The following is a 24,588-nucleotide window of genomic DNA, read 5'->3' on the forward strand; positions in this document are numbered from 1 at the left end:
AACCCTTTTTAATAAGGTCTCCAACATGGACCTCTTTAGTAGATACAATTAGGAAGGCATGACTTCTTTAGTACATGTAGATACAATCAGGAAGACGAACTCTGGAAGATACAACCAGGAAGACATGACACTACTGTCAACAAAACTTTTAATTTCTCCAATCTTCACAATAGAGTCAATCATGCCTTCCAATGTGACTCCACCAATGTACAAACCAGGAAAAAATTGCTCAATTTCAATAGTTTTTAATATTTTTTTTGGTCTGTTACTGAAATGTAATTAAGCTGCTGGAACCATTAAATATACCTTTGCATAGACTGGAGAAGTTAATTACAGACAATTTTTGAAATGGTGACTCCACTCAATATATCTCCATTGTGAAGAGTGGAGAAATTAAAATTTGTGTTGATAGTAGTGTGACCTCTTTAGTAAATACAATCAGGAAGACATGACCTCTTTAGTAGATACAATCAGGAGGACGTGATCTCTTTAGTAGATACAATCAGGAAGACATGACCTCTTCAGTAGATACAATCACGACGACATGAAACTTATCAGATGGTCGTGATGAATTGGATACCTCTTGACAAAACATCAACAAGACCACACTTAAACAGCTCTGTCCACTGACACTAAAGTGAAAACCAAGCAGAAATAATGTGGCGTCATACCATTGTGTTGAAAATTAACCCTCATGGGAACATCTTCACAGAATGGCCAAAGACAGGCAAGGACATTACAACTAGACCCTAAGGGCAAACAAAAAGATTTTCGTAAAATATGTTTTTATTTTTTTTTTAAATCAGCAGTCTGTATAATATTACAAGACAATTTACACAAAAAATATCAGATTTGCTTGGATTATAAGTAGAATTCTTGATACTTGAAAATTTCAGGAGCAATAACTCTTCTCTTCTAAAGTTGAATAAAATCATACTACATGTAATTAAGGAGGACTGCAATGGCTTGATAATGTTTCATAATAATTTGGAATTGAAAGCATATTTAATTGACACATGATCAAAATTGACAAACATGTATTATTAAAATATTGCAATAGTAACTTTAGAACTTTAAACTTCTATAGCATTAATAAAATTACAAAAAAATTAAGTGGTAAATGTTGTTAAAATATTGTAACAAAGTCTACCTTGTCTCCCTTAGAACTACAATGTAATACAATGTATTTAAGAATTATAATTATTTGACTGGATCTCTATTTAAACTAAATAATTAAGTGTAAGTTTTAAATCAGAAAAAATGCATGTCCAAATCCCACAAATCTGACAAAATATTTTTACTCAAGGATACTTTCTTTATTTGAAAAGACTTTACTTTGATCTCTACATCAATAGATTTGTTCCGAATAATTTTTTTAAGAGAATGTTAGAAAAATGAAATTTTTGACAGAATTAGCTGCCCTTGAAATTTCATTTTGAGTGCATTCCGGTGAGATTAAAACTCACCTTACCAAAATTGTATGCTTTTCAAGTGCACTGTGGTATTCGATAGGAGTAGAAACCTTTGCGCTCCGCCACAGGAGGCTAAATTGCCCAACCTTACCCATCCCCCCTTTTTCCAGTGGCAATCAAAATTTGTCGACCCTATTATCTTTTTATAGAGACGAACCGTATATACCAAAGGATATAAAACAAAATAACACAGAGCGGGTAGTTCAATTTGACATACATGTATGACATATTCCTTTTTCCCCCTCAAGAAAAACAAAACAATACAAATACATGTACATGTATGATACTTCCATATAATGAAAACAGCTAAATAAAATATATAATATATATACAGTGTATATATAATTAAAAGGCTATTTTTTGGCAATTTGTTAACATTATACATGTACATGAAGGTTCATTTCTGCTCCTGAAAACTCCAAATTAAAAATTTACATTCATGAAAATCATAATAGCTAGTGAATTAGAACTCACTAGTATTTTCAGTTTTGTTATTCCTTTTTACAAAACTAAGCATTCTATAATTACTTAAAGTTCCTTAAGAGTACATGTATGTGATTTCCACATTTTTAACTTTGAAATAAAAAAAATTCTTTCACGTTAAAAACTAAAATGAGAAAACAAACATTTTATGCTATACTTAATTCAGGCCAAACAATTCAGTCTTGTTTCCAGACTCTGTCAAACCCTATTGTTAAATAAAATAATTTTCCAACATACTGAATTTTTTTTTTACCTCATAATAATTTTTTTCAAATTTAGCCAATTACGTATAATGTTTAAATTTGGAATTCTCCAAAACTGAATGAATAATTACAAATGAACACTACATGTACATGTATTTTATAAGTGTTATTAATTTCACTCTTCAACATGCTTAAGTGTAAGTTCAAACAATAATCAAGACACAATGTACATGTACATGTATAATACTTGAAAAACCTTTGATAGCTTAGTTCTACATAAACAAAGTTCTCACTAGAGAAAATAATTCCATTTAAAATAAAAAAGAATCCAAATAGTCTAGCCTTTCATGCGAAAATCCATATTGGCTGAGCACATAATTGAAGACTCCGTGAATCGGCAAAGTCTCTTGAACTATGTGCAATCTTTAAATAGTCCATGTTGACTGCGTCCTGAAGATGAAGGCTCTATTGGAATGTGTCACATCTTTGATGGACATTAATATTATAAGGTTTGTCATTAATATCCACATCGATCATGATAAACTATGTTGGATTCGTCCATTATCGGAAAGTGTTTAAAACCAACTTTCAGCATGCCTTGGCCATCTAGATATATGAATAGTGTCTTAGTGTAAGATAAGATAAATTCCAAATCATTCTACTGTTCAATATGCATGTACATGTACATGTAATTCCATATGGCTAGTCCTAAAATACAAACTGGGTTTATTCATCTAGGGAAAATCCTAACTGGCCTTTTTAACAAGGCACTTGAGATTTCCTATTAAATTGTCAGACTTTGGTAGAATTGAACTATAAATAATTGATGAAAACACATTTACAGCGGGGTATCCAGGGGGTTCATGGGGTAATAGAAAATTTGTGTTATCTTCATTCATAATATCCAATGAGCAAATAATAGCCTGATACACATACATATTTACAAAAAAAAATAAAAATAAAAAAAGAGATTAACACATATTGTAAATAAATCAATGCTCATTGTACTCATGACAAGTACATTTATAAATCGAAAAAATTTACATTTAGATGATGTTCTGTACACGTAGTAAGTATTGAAGAAATCTCTGTGTATTTAACAATTAGGGAAAATAATTTCCAGTTTGTTTAAGTCAAAAATATTTCAAATTTCAAGAAGAACAAGAGGCTCCCAAGAGCCTGAATCGCTTACCTAGTTGAATTTTGCCTTTCAAAGGCAATAAATTAAAAAAGAAATTGTCCAACAATTTTGACTCAAGAAGTCTTTGGTAGAACTATTACAAGATCTTTTCAACAATTGAAAGTTTCCTTTAATCTATCATAGTTTTAATATTGACTGAAAACTATTTAAAAAAGTCATTTTTCCCCTTTCAAGGACAGCAACTCTTACAAGAAGTCTGAAGACTTTTGTAGTCCTAATAATATGAATCATTTCAGCTATTGAAAGAATTTGGATAAACCAAACTGTTCTGGAGATATATGTGAAAAACTACTGTTTGACCCCTATTCTCTATTTTTAGTAACAGCGGCCATGTTTTTAGACAAATAAAAAATCCCCACATCAGTTCTATGCAGTATACCCCAAGGTACAGTCATACATGTACCAAGTTTGGTTTTATTTGGTCAAGTACATGTAGTGTCAGAGAAGACTTTTGAAAGAAATAACATTAAAAATAGCAAAATCGTTAAAAAAGGGCAATAACTCCAACATAGCTTAACGGTTTAAAAAAAAACTTGACCAGAGATAGATCTCATCATGCTGAACACTTTTAACCATGTAATAATTCAGCTAAACTTAACGGTTTAGAAGATATATGTGAAAAACTAAAGTCTGACCCCTACGTTCTATTTTTAGTAACGGCGGCCATGTTTTTTGACGAATCAAAAATTCCCACATCTGTTCTATGCATGATACCCAGAGGAACATGCATACCAAGTTTGGTTCTAATTAGTCAAGTAGTTTCAGAGAAGAAGAGTTTTGAATAATTGTTAACGACCACAACGGACGCCAAGTGATGGCAATAGCTCACAGTTCACATGGCCTTTGGCCAGGTGAGCTAAAAATGAATATACATGTAACTTCAGAAGGATTTATATATACATGTATGTACATAAAGAAATGTATTTAGAAATTTAAAAACAAAAAACATTTGACTTGCATGTATATTTACAAGGATATCACATGTTGTAAAAGTTGAAGGTGAAATGTCTTGTAAAACAATTCAAATCATGAATAAAAATAAAATTAAAATATGGTACATGTTTTTACATAGCTACTTCTTTTACAGTTTCATTTTAAAATTTTGAAAGTATTGTTTTGATAATGATGAAGGATACATGTGTGTACATGTACTCATAATATTCATAACTAAAATAAGTAATATTTGTTTACAATTTCTAAAAGGTTCATTGTTTTAAAAAGTCTTTAAAAAGAATATACTGTACATGTACTTGTATATATGCTATTCATGACAAAATAACAAATACATGTAAAATTTTTTTACATCATTTGAGTATGACTAAATCCAAGTTAGAAACATGAAAATGATAAATACAATAATATACATGTACAAAAACAATGAAGTAAAGAGATTTTCACTAATGACACATCTAGATACATTTGTATATGTACATGTACATGTACATGTGTTTGAAAAACTTGATAAGACCAACACTTACATGTATTAATAAAGAAATATAAAATAATTTCAAAAAATCATTCATTTTACTAAATTAACTACTTTTGTTTTATTTTTTTTAATTTGACCCATCGAAATTTTTTTAAGCACATCTGACATTCGGTCAGACACAAGGTGATGACTTGTCTGACCGAACGACAATTTGTCTGACCGAAAAAACTCTGAACAATTTATCGACACGCTAACATTTTTGATGGGGGGTGGGAATCTCCAAGTACATTTTATTATCAAGCTGATTTTAAAACTACTGGGTATGGGCTCTTGAATTTGTTAATTTGTCACCATTATTCATTTTGGCTAGAGTGTATCTGATGAGTCTTCATAAACGAAACGTGTACTTTGTTTTGAGTTCTTTGTATTATATATTGTTGATTTTTTAAATTTGAAATAAAGTATTGTTATTAAATTATAAAATCTATTCTCAATCTCTTGCATAAAACATAATCATTTCAAAATTCAACATTTCATCTTGATAGTCAAAACATTCACTGTCTTCATAATCATCATCAATGTCTTTGTCACAAAGGCTCTCCACAATGTTAAGTGTTGAGTTAACTTCAACTTGTACATTATCAATATCATTCTTTTCCTCATCAAGTATTTCAACATCTGCATCATTAGTCATTATAACATCAACAGTATTTTGTGTTTCATTTTATTTTTTTCATTATTATTTTGACAATATAATGACCGCATGTTTCACATGTAAACGAGTAGCGAGACAACGGAAGGGACGATATATTAAAGGACAAAATGACGTGTAGCGAATGAACCGGAAGTTACATATTATTGTTTACAATCAAATTGATTGACTATCTCGCTAGACTGTAGACTAATTCACGTAATTATTAAAACGTTCTAGTTTTATTATTCACAAAAAACACTTCAGTTTTGAGAAAATCTTCTTTAACGTAAGAAAAAAACATCGGACACCCGGGCCGACAAGCAACGTGTATTTACCGGACCCGGGACAATTTTACCGGACAGGTACGACACGTTTCGATGGGTCTGTTTAAAGATTTTTAATTAAGTTAAATAAAAAAGTCAAAAGTTAGTAAAGATAATTAATTAAGTCAGTAAATTAAAACATATTTGTGAGAAACAAAAAATTCTTACAAAAAAAAAGGAAAAATTTCTGATATTGTCATAATGATTGCTGATAAATTAAATCATTATAAATTAAAAATATATTATTTACCTTTAAATCTGAATTTGTTTAACTAATATATTGTCCTAGTCCATCAAGAAAAAAAACCAAATCAATCTAAATGCACCATTCAAACCACATGTATATTTTGTACATGTTATAGTCTTGTTAGTCATAAAATTACAAACTGGCATTGTTCCTCACCCTCCACTTTTTCTCCATCCGCCCCTGATAACATTTATGAAAATTAAGTCCAAAAATTACAATGTAAATCCTGTTTTTTCTTTTCATCAAGTTAATTATCACATGAACAAATGTATGTTTATTTATGTCTGACAATTAAGAAAAATGTTGAAATGTCTGATATTATTAAAATTTATTTAGATAAACAAAGCCTACATGTAAAAAATAAAACATGTTTTCTTACCTTGAAATCGAATTAATCTCAATTATTTGTTTATCTCAGTTTTGATTCTCCATCAAAAGTCAATATACAGTAAATATCCTGAACACCTTCTTATACAATTATAAAGACCTAAATACTGGGTACGAATAGATCATTAATTGTGAGATAATAGGAACATTTCAAAATATCCATAGAAACAAGATGGCGGATAAACAATACATTCAATGCAAAATTCTCGTAGGAAAAATAAATTTTGAATTTTTTCAATCTCGGAGGTAAGAACGAAAAATAATTGTAAGGGAACGACATGAATACAATGGCAAGTTTTTGAAAGGAACCGTCGAGTAATTACAAAAATAAACGCAAAAAAAACGCAAACAATCTGAGGTGACTTGGAGTATAGATAAATTTACATGTATTTGACAATCTTGATGAAGACCAAAACTGACTGATAAAAAAATGTAAAATAATTTTTTTTAAAATCATTCATTTAACACTGTACTCAATATGACATTTCTGTACTATTTGAAAGATTTTTTAATAAGTCAATAATGATCATATTTTTGTAATCTTATACCAGAATAAAAATATAAAATTCTGTCAGATATTGTTAAGATTTCTGAAAATGGAGCCCCAAAAAATAAAAGATGTTTCTTTTCTTTTAATCGAGTTAATTATCATATGAACAAATGTTTGTTTATTTATGTCTGACAATTAAGAAAAAAGGTAGAAATGTCTGATATTATTAAAATTTATTTAAATAAACAAAGCCTACATGTAAAAAATAAAACATGTTTTCTTACCTTGAAATCGAATTAATCTCAATTATTTGTTTATCTCAGTTTTGGTTCTCCATCAAAAGTCAATATACAGTAAATATCCTGACCACATTCTTATTATCAACAACAGTGAGGAGATGGGTCACTTTATCATAATGTACACACCAAGGGTCATACAACCCATCACCTCCACTGACTACAACTTCATGTTTATCTCCATCCCTTGAAATTAGTAATAAATTATGTTTCTGATTATTACACACAAAAACATTCTGGTGTTCATCCATTGATATTCCAAGAGGCCATGACATTGTATTGTGATCTTTGAATGTAAAGATAACTCTGAGATCAGAATCCAGGACAGTAACTGTGTCGTTGTTGTTCCGAGGACAGGTATAACATATTCTGTTGCCATCTGTGTCTATATATGAATTAATACTAACAGTCTGGTCATCATGGAGTTTGTCTATTTTTTCTGTATCTATATTAATTTTTCGGATTCCTACCTGAGGTACACAGAAGTATAAATGTCCATCACTATGTGTAATTCCACTGACTTTACTCTTTATCTGAAGTGTTTTAATGATTTTACTCCTGTCTACATCTATGATGGAGATTGTTTTATGGAGAGGATTAGAAACAGCAACATGGTTCTCATTGATGACTGTAACATCGTATACTGCTCCTTCTCCTCCATTAAATCTGACTGATGATTTGTGTTGACCATTACTGTGTAGTATGTTTACTACACCATTGTCCCAATCAGTCAACACCAGGAGTCCATTAGGCAGCGTACAACAACCAGGACACCACGGACCTTGATCTACTGTAAACTGTTGTTTAAGTGTCAGTTGTCTGGGGAATCTTGTCTTCACCTCTGCCTGACCTTTGTTTGGTTTGTTTATGTCTATGGAGGTTCTATTTTTTTCTTTTGATACTTTAATGTCACACAGAGTTTTTATTCCAAAAATTGTGTCGTCTGCTGTGATGTTTTCATTCATTTCTATGTCTGTATTATCCATGGCTCCTTTTTCAGATAATTTATGTAAGATTTCTTCTGATTCTTGAACTTTTTTCTCCATTTGTTTTGTTGCGATGAATGTTTGAAAATTTGATGCGTGGTTCTTAACGAGTTCCTCCTGTTCCAATAATTCACCAAGTTTTCTTTTATTTGATTCCAGGATTTTTGTGGTGGCTTTGATTTCATTTACATTTTCATTTACAACTGACTCTAACTCTGATAGTGTTTTGTTTTCTAGTTTCTTTATTTGATCAATAAGACTTTGTGTTCTCTTTTTTACATTTGTTGATAATTCTTCCTTCTTTGTTTTCAGTATTTTCACATTTTCTTCTCTTTCAATGATTGCGGTCAAAAAAGTTTGATGAGTCGTTTTTAATGATATCCAAACATCTTCAAAAATGGCTGAAGATTTTACATTGCGGATCACATCATCTATAGGTAGAGCGTCCTCACATTTTTTATGATATTGCAATAAACATTTATAACAGACAACGCAATCGTGAGACCTACAGTAAATTTGATATTTTTGCTTGTGTTCTTCACAGTCAAGTTGAATTTTGTGGATAAAAGATGGTAATTTAAGGTAATCCTCATAAGGTATGGTGCTGTGGTCCCTTGTTGCTTTTTGTACTCTGTGTTGCTCACTACATGTTGAACAGAGGGAATCCTCACATTGTGGACACCATACTTCAGGAGTGCTGGTCTTTTCTAGTAACAGGCAGATGCTGCAGCTTTTGGATGCCATTTTTCTGCAACATAAATAAATAGAGATTTAAATTTACATTCTTACTTCTTAAAATCAGTTACATATATAGCTTAGTATAATCCCTTTTGGGATTTGGCACCGGGGATATTTTTTTGTTTCGACTGGTGGCGGTCAAAGCAAAAAAAATATATCTCCAGCTTTAAATCCGTAAAGGGATTAATCTTGTTACCAAATCTGTCTTTTTATCAACTTTTGAATCAGTTTAGACCTTACGTACAGTGTGTTAACCCTCACGGAGCGTAGTGTAGGGCGGGGGTTACATTATCATATCTAGTTCAACTCCATACTGGTGATCAAAAAACTAAGCCTCCAGATCTGACATTGGTTACATACATGTATATCAAGCCCCTGTTCTTCTTTACAAAAACTAATCCAAAGTTGTGATTACATGGGGCTCAGGTTAAAATCAATTACATACAGCTGAGCTGTGAAACGTAGCTTGAACTATTATTTTGTGATTTGGCACTGGGGATATTTGTTTTGTTTTGATAATGGTGGATTCAGCTTGTTACCATTTTTTTTATCGACTTCAGAATGAGTTTATATAAATTTTTCCTCTTCCAACTTCCCCGGACTTGACTTTTTCTGAGAAATTCGTTTGTTGCGGTATAACGTCCGAACAGCAATATTTCAGCTATATTCAGACGATAAACATGAAATGGATGATAAAATGAACATGAAATTCATGAGAAATTCGGCGGGTGTTTCCAGAAATGCAGAGGACGCTTAATTAAATAACCTGCCGGTGCACCTGGTCATGCTGGTGACCTGGCACACCCACCATATCTATCAACAGAGTTATTGAGGGACAAATGTTTGTATGACTTACATACACGCAGCACAGTCAGGGATTTAAATTGGCGGTGGTCCTGGACTTATCAGGTACTGAGGTAGACGCGGAGTTTCTGTTTCAATGATGACGTATGTCTGCGGGTCTCACTAATTGGCGACAAGAAGTGTCAAAAAGCGACAAGAAACAACTAATCGAATAGCCCAAAGAAATTTATGTTTTTAGTTAAAAAGGGACGTACAATTGTTTATTTATGTGTTTTTAAAAACCAGGAAAAGAATATTTTTCAGGTAAAAGTGTGAAGATAAAAGGTTGTTTGAAATATTTTCAAAATAATAATAGCATCCGGAAGCTTTTTTCATTAAAGAAAAATAATTTAAAAAAAAAAGAAAGAGATAAATCAATAAAGTAACAAGAACACTGACTCCAAATATGTTATCAAGATTCATTGAATATAGAAAGACATAATGAAGATAACAATGACAGCGAATTATTTGTGTAAATTTAAATGCTAACATGTAAACAAGAAAATATTTAAAAAACAAGGTTGTCAGAAATTTAACACAATGTCGAGTTACCGGCCATACTAGTTACAACTATGCGCCTGGTACCAGTGGCCTGAGAAACAAAAACAAAACAAAAAACAAAACAAAACAAAAACGAAAAACAAAACAAAAACAACAACTGAAAAACACCAATGTTATGTATATATACTTCCAATGTTATAGAATAAGACATATTGCTTATCTTGGTATTATTTTTTAAAGTTTTCATATCTCTCTAGATAATAACCTATTTTATAATATATTTTGAACTACTTCTTCTATAACAATGCATGTTGCTATATTTTTCTTCCATTAAAGACAACAATCACCTTTTCTTTCAATCATACCACTGAATATTGTTTCTAAATAATTTCTTTTTTATTATTTCACATAAAACATGTTTCCATATTTTTATCAATTTGAAAACACATCAAATCAAATCTAATATATATATATATATAGATAGATAGATAGATAGATAGATAGATAGATATAGTTTCTGTATGAATTTTAGTTTTTAATTTGTTCAAACTGTTCATTGTTCAAATTGAGAAAAGATGTTTTCTTTTTAATTTTAAATTTGTATCAATTGACTTCCATTTTTTCTAAATTTTCATAAAAATACTTCACTCATTTTTTCAATAATTATTTAATCTTTTTTCTATGTCACTTTTTTTTGCCTTTAAATGGAAAAAAAAATTGTCGCTTTTCTCGTCTTCTTGACCTCTCTTGTCCGTACTTGACACCTCTTGTTGTTAATTAATGAGGCCGAACATCAACTTCAAATTTTCAGTTCTAGAAAACTTAAACTACAAGTTTCTATATGAAACATTCTGATATAGTTTGCCAAACAATGTGACATTGAGTCACGATAAGATAGCTAATTGTTGCAGTTTGTATTAAAGCTTCCTGGTTAAATCATGATACAGAGTATCAGAGGTACCTGTAAAGTCCGAAACGAACTCAATATAACATCATACGACACGAAAAACGAAATCGAAAAATGAAATATAACAGAACTAATCAAACTAGATCCATTCTTTTAATATAGAAATTGAAACATGTCACAATAATCATTATAATTAATAGGATTTTATGCTATGCCAATGATGGACGGAGCACTTGTGCAATCGTCTACTTCCGTCAGAATATTTTAGCCATTCATAGTTCTGGTCTTACATGCTACATACATGTATATAGGTCACTGACGCTCCGTTAAAACAATTAATTGTGTATTGGGTAGGAAGGAAAAAAAACTATTTGAAATTAATATACGTTGTGAAGTGGCTCAGTTATACGTACATAAGAATAATGAACATAAATTAACATTACCCACATTCAAAGGTAAAAAGGGAACTAAATACGAATATATTCAAGTTACCTATTCATTTATACGCATAATAAACCATTTGATGTTTAACTAGAAATGAAAACCCAGCGAGATTGCAAATAGTTTTCAATCATAGAAAAGGAATAATAAAAGGAATGCCAAGTAGTAATTGGGAAAACTGTCTTATGCAGGCCTTGAGGAATAAGAGGGGCAGTGGTTCCAGTCAAGAAACATTATAAAGAAAGGGGCGTCATGCTTTTACTTGCCGCTCATGTTTTGACCATTTTTGTTACAAAAAGGTAGCATAACCCCCAAACACATCCTGACGTATCATCCACTGTATCATAAATATATTTTTATTACGATTATCGCCTCATGACATCGGAATCTCCGAACTGGCAAATAAAAATGAAACTTTCGAATTTCGATAATGCATTTCTTGGGAATTGTGTAATTTTTGGTCTGGTGTTATTGCTTTTTGCAATATTAATCATTCTATTTGGCTATTTCTGCCATGATTGATGGAATTATATCACAGGGGCTTGCTCCCACTATCAAATATGCAGCCCGACTCTATATATTAAGAAGTATTTGGTGGTGATGCCTGTGTTTATTTATTAGGTTGTTTGCAGGGCAGTAATAAGTAATAATTATGTTTGATTTTATTCGGTGGGGGGATGAGTTGATGCGAGTTACCCCAAAATCTGGGACCCCGTTTTCTTGTTATTAACTATTAGGACTCTATATTTGGGAGTGGGAGAAAGCCCCTGTTATAGTATTATAATACTTCATCGTTTATGTTAATGTACGTGTCTCTGGACTAGGTGCCCAGAAACTAAGCGTTTTCACATGCCACATAGGTGTCTATGAAATAATTTGTAGCACTTGAGCTATGAATCTTATCAACTGCGAAATGTAGATAATTGAGTGTAACACGTTTCTTAGGATATGATTCACTTTAATGATTTGTGGCTTAAGGAGGTAGAGCTGGGGTAAAGGACGCCTCTTGAAATCAGTGACATGTTTGCAATATATTAGATTTCACCAAAGCATATACAGCTTTCTTTTGAAACATAATGAAATCAGTGCAAGTTATTTGATGCTTACATGAGATTAATGTCAAATGCTGTATACAAATGTTATAATGATTTGTAAGATTTGTGGCCTTTACCCTATGTATACCACCTTAAGTTTGAATTATTTAACAGACAGTTCCGACTTAGAGGTCGATTAGCTGAATTTCGACCTGAAAATTTAAAAACTGGGAATGGTCAACTTGTAGTTTGTAGTTCAATTATGGACTATATCGGAGTGTTCCATGTAAACCGATATCGAACCTGAATATTACGCAAACTGGCACGCTACTATGATGCATTATAATGCATTCTGGTGTGTGTGTGTGTTTTTAAATTTCCTTCATAATCAGAATGGAGAATTTAAGAAAAATAAAACGATGAGTTTAATTTCAACCATTTATAACAATAAGCTTATGTTAAGATACGTTTGAATTCGATTCCCGTACTTTCCTTATGAAATCATGCAGTATTCCAAATTTAAAAATACGTAAAACACCGAGGATTCATTCCTTACATTGCATACGATTTGGCTTCGTCTTTCGATAGATTTGGTTATGAGTACTTCTTGTATACAACTAATATTTTGATTATGATCTTCCTACATATTTGATTTTAATGCTGCTGATGAGAGGTTACTCCTTGAAACACGTGTACAGCATAACGAAATTTACAATATATAAAACTGGTATTTTTAATATTTATTTGCAATACGACGAATATTTGGGGCGCAAGAACCATCTATAGAAATTGATTCAGTACATGAGTACTTTGATTCTACACCATGAATCACCTCTACCATCGGCAGTGTCAGAATTCTATGTGGATTGGTACTTGAATATAAAGGTATTAATACTTGTTGTATATGGATTTAACGTGTGTACATTGTATGTGGCAAACCTCATTCTGTTAATAAAGTACGGACAATATAAGAAGATGGTACAATGAACTGAAGTAAAAGCTGAATGGAAAAGTAAATCTTACTCTTTACTGGTCAGTATTCCCAATTAGCACGAAGTTAACTTCTTTGAACGTTAGCGAGGAAAACGCCCTGTTGGTAAAGTATGGAATGTTATCTTTTCACTTCCTGGTATAACTTCGCAGATGTTATGGAAGCTCATAGGGTACACCCGATTCCTAGTTGTTTGTTTTTTTTTCTTCAAAATAAGTCAGAATGATTGGCTTAAACTCGTGTTGTCGATATTAAGTCAGAATGTTGTTTTGTAAACAAACATGTCGACTTTTATCATCAATTATTTCTCTGTTTTTTGAGAAATATATAACGACAATATTACCATGATTTTGGCGGAGGTGTCAACAAATTAAAAAAAAAAAAAACACGCACGGTTACTGTACACAGGTTACTTTATAGCACGCCCGATCTTCGTCAAGTTCATGAAGTTTTTCACAAAATCAAATTCAAAAGTTCGTTCGTTTTGCTAATCAATTTTTTGATTTATAAAAATATAAAAAACAAGAAAATATAGCAAACAATTGAAAAAAACTGTCATGTTCGAAATGAAAAAAATATACTCAAATAAAACATTAATTTAGCGACAAATATGCCGAAGTTCATAAGCAAGCTGCTGATAAAAAAAACACAAAGGAGAAAATTTTAAATAGTTTGGTGTTTTTTGTAGAAGGTTTGGAATTATCTCAAACTACGATTTTCAGGTTCATTTGTAGTCACCTTAATGTTTCACTTACTTTTTGGTGGAATATATGTCCATATGTGAATACATGAAACTCAAATTCAGACGACCCCCCCCCCCCAAATGTGACAGCATGGTTTTTCACAAAATACCGTTCGGAAGTCTGATTTTAGTTCAAAAGTCATGTAAATATCCGAGATTTCCGAACTCCTGTTTCCACTGGCTGGGTTAATTTATAGCACGCCCCAACTTCGTCTAGTTCTTGAAGTTTTTCACAAAATCTAATTCAAATTCTAATAATTGATTATTATCGACAAATGCATTTCTGCTTCAGAAATATTAAATTGATGATTTGTAATTTAAGTCGTGTAAATTTCTCGACAATTATCCATGACAATCAAATACTGAATTGCAGTTTCCCAGTACTTTATTATATAGTGAAACCTCAACAATTTAATTTCATACATTCATTCTTTTTAAGGTATGGCTTGCAGTATACAGAAATGGTGATTTTTACTTGTAACCATTGAGGTTTTGAGAGTATAATTGAACCAACAAAGATAATCAGTGGTGAGTTGCAGACTGTTATCGTCCAGTCTGCAAAATTAATTAGATTACTTAATTCTTAAATTAGCTACTTCAGAAATACTACCGGAATTGATGTCTGCACCGGAAAGGGAAGACAACTCTAGATGAAAATTGGAAAATCACATCAATATATTAAATAACAATTGACAACTAGCATAAGTATACATCTTCATTGAAACATACATTGGCATGTTAAATAAATGCTGTTTTACAGAGTGTAGGTTATTTATTCAATAGAGGGGGTTTCAACTGGGATTGCCTTTCCTTTGTTACATTGCTTCCCTTATTAGCAAAAATTATTAGAAATAAATTATTTAAATTGTATATAAAGAAGATTACTAATAAAATTTTATAATAAGAGTCATTTTTTACAGATAAACATGCTTCTAGTTATACCTTCATGACAATCTGGTTTTTCAATTATATCTGAAGTTTTGAAAATATTTCGAAAAAATATAGTAAACAAATATTACCTTAATGATAACATACTACATGATTGATTTAATTGGATATTCATTGTGCACATCAACTGCATATTATACATGTAGACTATAGAAAGTATTTTTTATCAACAATTATACATTTTTTTCCAAAGATGTCAAACTGATGTGAAATAAACATAATTATAAAATATTACTGTGAGTACATAGTGAAATTTTAAAAATGAATTTTCATTTTCAATTCAAGTAAGTATCAGGGATCTCCATGGATCAAAATGAACACGTGGCTCAATCTCAGGTTGGACACATTTTCATTGTGGCGCATATCCTTTAACACAGAAAATAAATTGCCAAAGAAAGTATGATAGGTTGAACGAGACGTATTTAATAGCACAAGTTTCAACATAGAAATTTATAAACAACAGTAATGGTAAATCTTGTTGCCATTATAAAAGTTTTTTTTTTATAATTTAACCACAATAACTTATGACAGGTATAGGTAATTAATAAGTAAGCTTAATTGGGAAATACATTGTCAATTTGTAATGTGTGACGCAAATTGTTGAATACATGGCGCACGTCAAATGAACACATCACGCTTGTTTTGAATTCATGGCCCAAGGAAAGTAACACATGGCACAGTGCCATGCAAAAGAGGTCATGAAGAACCCTTAGTATGTATATATACAAATTATCATCAATATTAAGTCTGGCTATTCTTCTTAGTGAAACAAACTTTTTTTTCAGAAATACTTCACATTACATAGTATACGGAGATTCTACTTGAAAATGTTTGCTTTATAGTCACTTGGCAAGGTTAAACATTTTGAAGTTATCTGAAAATTGAGATTAAAGAATCCAAATAATGTGTCTGGTTGGGTTGCCTACCTGTGGGCTGTTTCTTCCTTGGTCTAGCACAAAAACAATCAGGCTCAGCTTCTCACACTTTTGTTTCATTGACCAATTAATAATGATTTTGTATGTCAATTACATTCTATATTTTGAATATATTTCTGTTGTTGTGCATAGATAGTTTAATCAATATAGCAAAATTTTACCACAGATTCCATTAAAATACTTTTAAGGTATAATTTATAGCAAAAATAGAAACCTAATATAGTCTTACATAATCTATTTTGGGTTTACCATAAATATTTCAGATTTCCTTTGGATAGGGGAGATAACTCTAAAGCTTATTAACTTGATAGAAACTCATAACAATGCCTTATATGATAAACTAAATTTAGAAATACTAAATATTTCAGCATTTATTAAAAAATCATCTTCATATTAATACATTTTACAAATTAACAAAACAAGGAAAAACTGACAAAAAAAAACATGAATTTTACTGAGTAATCCCCCTTTATAAATGTAACTTTTTTTTTAAATTTTAACATCCATTCATTTCTTTTCTTCTATACATTTGGGTCAAAATTCTATTAATTTAAATGAAAACAATTTATGTTTTAATTTGTGTAAGGTTAAACCTTATTTTGACAACTAAAACAACTTAAATACATGTACAACTGAATTTATCTTGTTTGACAAGTTTTAAAATGATAAATTTCATGATGCAACCAATAAATCTATCATGTATGATTTAATTTTTTTTATTTTATATGAAAACAATACATTATAGTATTTTTCTCCTTTCCATTGGTGATGTTTTTATTACATTCTTTATTGTAGATTGATACATTTCCTGTATAACAGGCCTTACTTGGTATGTACTTATTTAGTATTATTAGAAACATTGTGCAGTTGCTTGGGCTAATATATAAAGAGCTCTCTTCTTTATGTCCTAGACTAGTTATGAAAACAATCATACTCTAAAACCATGTATTAATTCCATCTGTTGTCTTTGGCTTTAATTTTATCCAAACATTATAGATTTTAAACTAGAATATTGAAGAAAATATATAATTTTACATAGATTTATAGAAAATTTGATGAGATGTTAATTTTACAGAAAATGGCAAGATGTCAATATAGGACACAATTATTGGAAATGCCACAATGCAATGATGCAAGAATAGCATTACTATATAGATTTGTCTGCAGAGAAAACATTGATGTTCTCCCGGACTTCAGTATTGCAGAGGAACTTGCTGATCCATGCACATACCCATGTGATTGTAATTGTTGCAATTGTAGGACAAAAGCAAGTTTTATAGTTGCTCCGGAAACAGTGGATTCATCTGATTCCCTGTTTGATCTAAGTGACACGTGGTCAGATGATCCATCCACTGTTGATGTCACATGTTGTACATGAGATGAAGGCAGTATGGCAATTTCAGAATCAGATTCCAGTAGCTTCAATCTAGAATCACAAACACAATAAAATTTGTTTGATGATTATGACAGTCAACTGTGGTCTGATTCTGAATATGCTGTCAAACATGTAGCAGAATCGCCTGGCATTTGTTTCAGTGACAGTGACTGTGCATTTCAGCCTCAAAACTGTTTACATAACCAACAGGAGGAAGTATCCTTCACTGATGCTGAAACCCAAATGCCACCTGATCTTCTTGCATGTTCAGCAGGTGTAAGTTTCAGTGATGCAGAAACTCAGCCTCCTTTTAGTTATGAAAATAATAAATTTGATATTTTAACTACTGAAGATATAAAAACTTTTAACAATAAATACATGTGGAATTAAAGACTTTATTCTTTTTTTAAAAGTTTGCTTATTTATTAACACAAAGCTATATGTTTTGCTTTAATCTAATGGGGGGAGCATTATTATAAACTTTTGTGTGCTTTTTCAATTATTTCAGAATGGATTTGGTTAAAGCATTGTTTTAGTTGTATTTTATGCGTTTAATTTTTGTTTAGCATTTTAAGTTATTTTAGAATTGCTTTTTTTGGTACATTATATCAGTTGCATTTTATGTTTTTAATTTTGCATTCAACAATTATAAATATAGTACTTAATACATGTTAAATTACTATGTTACAGATTATATATTGAAATCCTAAAACTGGAGGAAAAGAAAATAAAAGTTTGGACAAATATGAACTCACAGTTGACGAATTTAATAATGATCTTCTGGAAGGCACTCTTGAACTGAAATGTAAGCAATATATATATTTAAACAAGAATTTTTTTAATGCATATGTCTGTTTTTAACTTCTACAGAAATTTGTTTTAAGAAAATTAAAATTAAGTATGACCTAATACTTAGTTTGTATTATTTTTTTATTTTATTTATTTAAAATCAAATAATTATGCTTCTTAAGTGTGTATTTTTTTCTTATTTTTTCTGCTCAGAAACCTAGCCGGGGGCTAGGCGCTCTGCTCACTGAGCAACTGGGATGTGTGCCCCAGGTGGTGGAATGGGGTACCCCTGGCGTGTTACATGCTGGGGTTGTCAGGCTATAATACGGAAAACCTGACCGCAAACCATAGTGGTGCACTGTGTTGGGAAAGATGCACGTTCCTCGCACGTTAAAGAACCCTGCTGTGGTATTCGATAGGAGTAGGAACCTTTGCGCTCCGCCACAGGAGGCTAAATTGCCTGACCTTACCCATCCCCCCTTTTTCCAGTGGCAATCAAAATTTGTCGACCCTATTATCCTTGTGTCCCATCCTTTTTTTTTCATTTCATGTTCATTTAATCATCCGCTTCATGTTCATCGTCTGAATATAGCTGAAAAATTGCTGCTTGGACGTTAAACTCCAACAAACAAACAAACATCTTATTTTTTCAAAAATAATTGAATTGGTGAAACAGACTTTAGTTCATTGATTTTGAATGAACCACAGTAAGTTCCTTGAAATAAGTTTGAGTTATCTCTCTTTGTTAGTAATTTCAAAATCTGTTTTTTTAAAAATTTATATGTTGCTATAAATAGAAAACGGGGATATCTGTTTATTGAAAGTAACCAATCCAATATGGTTATGTGGTTTTGAAAGGTCAAGGACTTCTATAAAGGAAGTTACATATAAATTTGGAATTTTATTGGATATTTTTTTCCAGAATTAGCTACTTAAATTATACTGGTCATTACCAAAACAGGTTAACTAATTATGGAAGTGGTAACATACATATGTGTGGTATACATATCATGCATTCTAAAGAAAGATCCTGGCATTTTCTCATGTACATTCTGGATTGTGATGGATATACAATACTGAATATTTCTTTAATTACCCTTAATGTAAAAAGTGCAAATTTATATAAAATGGTAGTAATTCAGGAATGTCTGTCCATGCAGTAATATCCTCAATTATGTGATGCACACAACAGGTTTTGAGGTTGTGTAAACTAAAAGAGCATTACATCCTTGTAACTTCAAAATACAATAAGTTAGCATTTGAAAATTTTGTGATGTCACTACCATACACATGTAGCAAAAAAATAGGTGAAAAATAACTTTCTTTATGTAATCAGTCAATATATTAAACTTAAAATGATTTTTATAATACTATCTATGTACATGTACATTAACATTCATGTATCACTGAGCAATCAGGACCCAAGCAAGGGTATATCTAGTCTAACTTTTTATTTCAGATGATCCGTTTACAGTTGTCAGAAGAATTGAAACCAGAATAATGTCCTTTTATTATATGAATGCTACTCCATGTGTTTTATGCTTAATACTGTGATCTAAAACACAAATGCAGATACATGTACTGTAGTATAGTACTTTGATTAAGAACCTTTGACATTGTATTAGTTCAGACCCTTGTACATGTATTTTTTGTTTGTTGGGGTTTAATGTATTTAAACCATTTTATTTGTGGACATCAAATAAAATTATACAGGAAAAGTACAATTTAGAAGAAATAATTCAAAGTTTAGGCATATCTCGACAGAAACAAAAATTTACGAAAATGACAGCTAATGCAGCTTTAAGTTTCCCTTTTAAATGTCAACTACATGTAAGGACTGAGTTCTTGTCAATTTTCTGTTTCAAGGGACATAGTCATTTTTCACTGTATCAACAAAAATATGTTTAAAAAATCAAGAAATGTGTGACTGATTGCACACAAGTGATACCTCCATTTCAATCAGGACATGAGGAAAATAAACAAAGTCCTTGGTAAGGTATTGTTGAATACTTTCCAAAATAGATCCCATCATACAACATGCCTACAGGAAGAATGTGTTAAATATAGATCCCATCATACAACATGCCACTGTGATGACCTAGTAGCTGACAATGGTGGAAAAATTGTTATGGTAACATAGACATGGGTAAAACAGTTCACCCTCCTCTTACATGATTTGACGACAAAACTTTTTAAGTGTACAAAAAGAATTCATATTAAAGCAAACAGACCCCCCCCCAAAAAAAACAAAAAAAAACAAATTATAAAAACAAAACAAATGCTAACAATCAAACAAAACAAACTATCTTTGTCACAACATGAATAATACTGATTCAGGTGTCGCGCTGGGCTTCGCCAATGTCGCAATTTGGGATTTTTTATTTTATCTGGCGACAAAAATAACCAGTTGGTGATTTTCTTGGCGCCTGGTTTGTGTATTAAAATTGACAGGAAGTTTATCAGCGACAGATATATTCTCTAATTAAACAATTTTGACACATGGTCAACACATAGTTAATTTACCATGACCAATTTACAACTGAATGCAATTAAAGGTAATTAGACCAGGTGACCGTGACTGACAATATCCTAATGGGAGGTGTCAATCAAATGTGAATATATCATTGAGCCAATCAAAAATCTCATCGTGGTCAAAAGTAAATACATTTATGACCATGTGCACGGGGCTACAAATTTTCTGAAGTTTCATCATTTCAAATGCTATGTCATAGAAGATCTTCTTGTGATACATGTATGTGATATTCTAACCTCTTTTAAGCAAAAAATGTTACTTCTTAAGCTTATAATAAATAAAATGGATAGCCAAACGAACTTTTTTCTGTGCAAATAAGTATTGCAATGCAGAAAAGAAAGTCAAAATGAGCCTTTTAGTACCCAGTCTTAAATTTGGAAAAAGTCCATGATTTTCTATACTTTCATTCTCATATGCTATTTTTGGGGTATGAATACCAATGATTAGATAAAAAAACATTACATAAATACTGTTTTCAGTGCCCAGAGTGTGAAAAATATCTCTGTCTTCATGTGTTTTTTCCTTTTTGCCATGTATACAGCCTTTTTCATTATATGAATCTATGTAGTAGAACACAAGGCAGAATTATTCTAAATCTGGGGGAGGAGACCAAGTATTAGATTTGCTCTATAATCAATATCCTATGTTCAATTTTAATAAATCTGTTTTTTTGTAATTCCATATGAATAAAGCTTTCCAAAAACCACAAGACCTACACCACTTAAAAAGTCTCCTTAAGGGTGCACTATACAGTTACATTAAGACACACTGAGTCTGTGTTGCACACCATTTTACCCCCTTCAAAGTTTATAAAACTTTAAATTAAAAGTTGAAATTTGGTGGATATATTGTTTATATGTAGTTAAGCATTTATACATAGACAGATGTGATATATGTAATGATAAGCAGGTGTAATTGAAGGTACGAGATCACAATTAATTCCCCTTGACTTTTCGTTATATAGTTCCTTTTTTTTAGTGTGTTTCTTCCTGATTTTTTTTCTTTGCTGTCATAAACTTTATTGCTTAGTATTAACTGCATAAATGTAGGGCGAGGATCCAATTTACAAGGCATTCATTTTCATTCTGTAATTTTATGTGGAAGTTGTAATTTGGTCCTATTAAAAAAGGTCAAAATTTAGGACATTTGGCAGTGGTCACTTTTCATGTCTACTGGGTCTCTGAAGCAAAGTAGCTAAAAATAAAAACGTGTGGTGAATTTTTCTGGCACTCTAATAGAAATCTGCTTTAATACATGTTTCCATATTGGTGAAGTTTGAAGTAGTGGAATTTTTTTTTTGTATGTCAAGATTGGTCTGTTGAAATCCACTACAAAATTAATTGTGTCCTCATACCTATACGAGAGGTCACATTTTTGTAAAACATGCCATTTTTATTATATGTTTTTGGGGTTTATTTCTCAGAATTCATGGAATAAACATGAAATGTGGCAAAAACCCCATTTCTTTTCTCATTTTGTTTTGCATTTTAGTCCAAAAATGGGTTTAAAATGGAAATAAAGAAAAAAAAAGAGAACATCTGTCGAGGCTATTTAGATGACACTTCTTCACCCAATCTGCACAAAGTTGAAGTTGCAACATATACCATTGATATAAAATTTGCCATTAATAATTTATTTTTCAACAAATCTCTATAAAATTTTGCAGTTAGACTTAGAAATGAATAGGCTTTCCACAGATACAGCCTTTACTTGAGTTTCAAAATAAGTCGATCTAATAAGAGAGATCACATTTTTGTAAAACATGCCATTTTTATATGTTTTGGGGATTTATATCTCAGAATTTATGGAATAAACATGAAATGTGGCAAAAAAACCCATTTCTTTTCTCATTTTGTTTTGCATTTTAGTCCAAAAATGGGTTTCTATGGGATTTTCAATGTAAAACTCATAATTGCTTGTGGCATCTGGGTAAACTTGGGCAAATGAGCTAATTATTGTCTCATTTTGAGTTTTTTGCACACACAGTGTCATAATAACAGCAAATAAACACTATTCATAAGCAGTGGACAGGGTAAAGGTAAAAAATTTAATATTTAGAATCTGTTTTTAACCTGCGGCAAAGGTCATTAGGCAAAATTACAGTGTTCGTCAATTGTCTCAACTTGGAATTCTCCCTTGCACTGCATTGGTATGAAATTCTGGATTATGGGAGGGAAATGTCTCAAAAATGTAAAACAACCATGATTTCCCATTCTTTGACATATATTTTGAATAAATGTCCCACTTAAACCCCTACTGAGTTGACGAAAAACACATATTTTGGAGCCGGTCATACACTAAAAAGCCTAAAAGCAGAAAAAACCTCACTTGATATGAAAAAGAAACATCCACATGAGTTCATATGTACCACATAAGCATCAAAACATGCATTTTAAAATATTTTTTCACTTTTTTGTGGCTGTAGGGGTAAAATGTTAGTATAAATGGCATATTTACCAAAACCTGCAGTTTTACAACCCTGGTCCTGGCTTGATTTTAATTACCCCATCTGATAGTTTACTCCAAAACACTGCCTCTGGTTGTTTTTAAAGTACATTTAATGTCTCTATAGCACTTTGGAAGTAAGTTTGGGTTGATTCATTCTTTTTTAGCTTCTAAAAATGAGTTTTTATATAAGTACCCCTGCACTATGTGAAAATGCTCTAATACTGCAGTGTCATGTACGAAAACACATATTTCTGTCTTAAATCAGATGGAAAGCTGACTAGCTGATGTTTTCTACTTCAGAAACATGCAATGCAATGGAAATAAAGAAAAAAAAAGAGAACATCTGTCAAATGTTTGAATTGAGGCTATTTAGAGGACACTTCTTCACCCAATCTGCACAAAGTTGAAGTTGCAACATATACCATTGATATAAAATTTGCCATTAATAATTTATTTTTCAACAAATCTCTATAAAATTTTGCAGTTAGACTTAGAAATGAATAGGCTTTCCACAGAGGAAGCCTTTGCTTGAGTTTGATTACCGCTATAACCTTGGTTCCCTTGATTTCTCTTTCAAAATAAGCCAATCTAAAACATAAGAGAGGTCACATTTTTGTAAAACATGCCATTTTTATATGTTTTGGGGGTTTATATCTCTGACTTTATATCTTGACTCTACACGTTGACGTACTCCCGAACAGTTAGAGTGGGGAAATACTCTCGGACCCACGTGGGGTCTGGGAGAAGGCCAGAGCGTCAACACAGCAGCCCAGCCGCTAATAGGACATACTCTGACCGAGTTCTTCGGTCAGGTATCCCGATGGCTGGGCTCCGCCACCAACACCTGTTGGTTCTACTAACCCACTAACATGGACCGTGAGGGGCCTCATATTTGTATTCAAGGTCGTTAAAAAAAACCCAAAACATCATCAATTTTTTTGTACATTGTTTTGTAATATCGGATTTGGTAATATAATGAAACACCACACATTTTGTAAATTGAATATGTAATATTAGAAAATTAATTTGTAATATTATAAAATCACTTTGCTATATTGCAAAATCAATCACATTTTTTAATACTACAAAATGATTTTCTGATATTAAAAACTCGTAATTGAATACGACAAAGCAGAATAGTCCACTTTCTTT

The 24,588-nt window shown here is 31.4% G+C and overlaps 1 protein-coding gene and 1 long non-coding RNA gene across 10 annotated transcripts; one reads left to right on the forward strand and one right to left on the reverse strand.

Annotated features, from left to right (window-relative positions):
- Positions 1-768: 768 nt before the first annotated feature.
- On the reverse strand, positions 769-13,820 carry LOC148596674 (uncharacterized). Of its 5 annotated transcripts, none has more exons than XM_088563140.1 (3): positions 13,699-13,820; positions 7,214-8,959; positions 769-2,764 (listed from the first exon to the last, which is right to left on the reverse strand). In XM_088563140.1, exon 2 carries the CDS (start codon positions 8,953-8,955, stop codon positions 7,273-7,275), a length of 1,683 nt encoding a protein of 560 aa, XP_088419266.1. In that variant the 5' UTR covers positions 8,956-8,959; positions 13,699-13,820; the 3' UTR covers positions 769-2,764; positions 7,214-7,272. The 5 variants fall into 5 exon arrangements, 3 of the variants coding, with proteins under 3 accessions (XP_088419266.1, XP_088419267.1, XP_088419268.1); XM_088563141.1 differs by lacking the exon at positions 13,699-13,820 and adding an exon at positions 9,806-9,928; XM_088563142.1 differs by lacking the exon at positions 13,699-13,820 and adding an exon at positions 9,810-9,886.
- Positions 13,050-22,578, forward strand: LOC148596675 (uncharacterized). Of its 5 annotated transcripts, none has more exons than XR_015918950.1 (5): positions 13,050-13,560; positions 14,848-14,936; positions 17,087-17,120; positions 18,357-18,471; positions 19,915-22,578. It is a non-coding gene; the product is annotated as an uncharacterized LOC148596675 (long non-coding RNA). The 5 variants fall into 5 exon arrangements; XR_015918949.1 differs by having other exon boundaries at positions 13,067-13,707; XR_015918951.1 differs by lacking the exon at positions 13,050-13,560 and adding an exon at positions 13,985-14,074.
- Positions 22,579-24,588: the final 2,010 nt, after the last annotated feature.

Source organism: Perna viridis, chromosome 15 (genome assembly GCF_037379345.1).
Source record: "Perna viridis isolate PV_CMFRI_1.1 ecotype Kerala chromosome 15, ASM3737934v1, whole genome shotgun sequence".
NCBI classification, from domain to species: Eukaryota; Metazoa; Mollusca; class Bivalvia; order Mytilida; family Mytilidae; genus Perna; species Perna viridis.

What these genes read in the sequence shown, in the direction of transcription:
- LOC148596674 (XM_088563140.1), bottom strand. Translation starts at nt 8,955, where the DNA reads ATGGCATCCAAAAGCTGCAGCATCTGCCTGTTACTAGAAAAGACCAGC.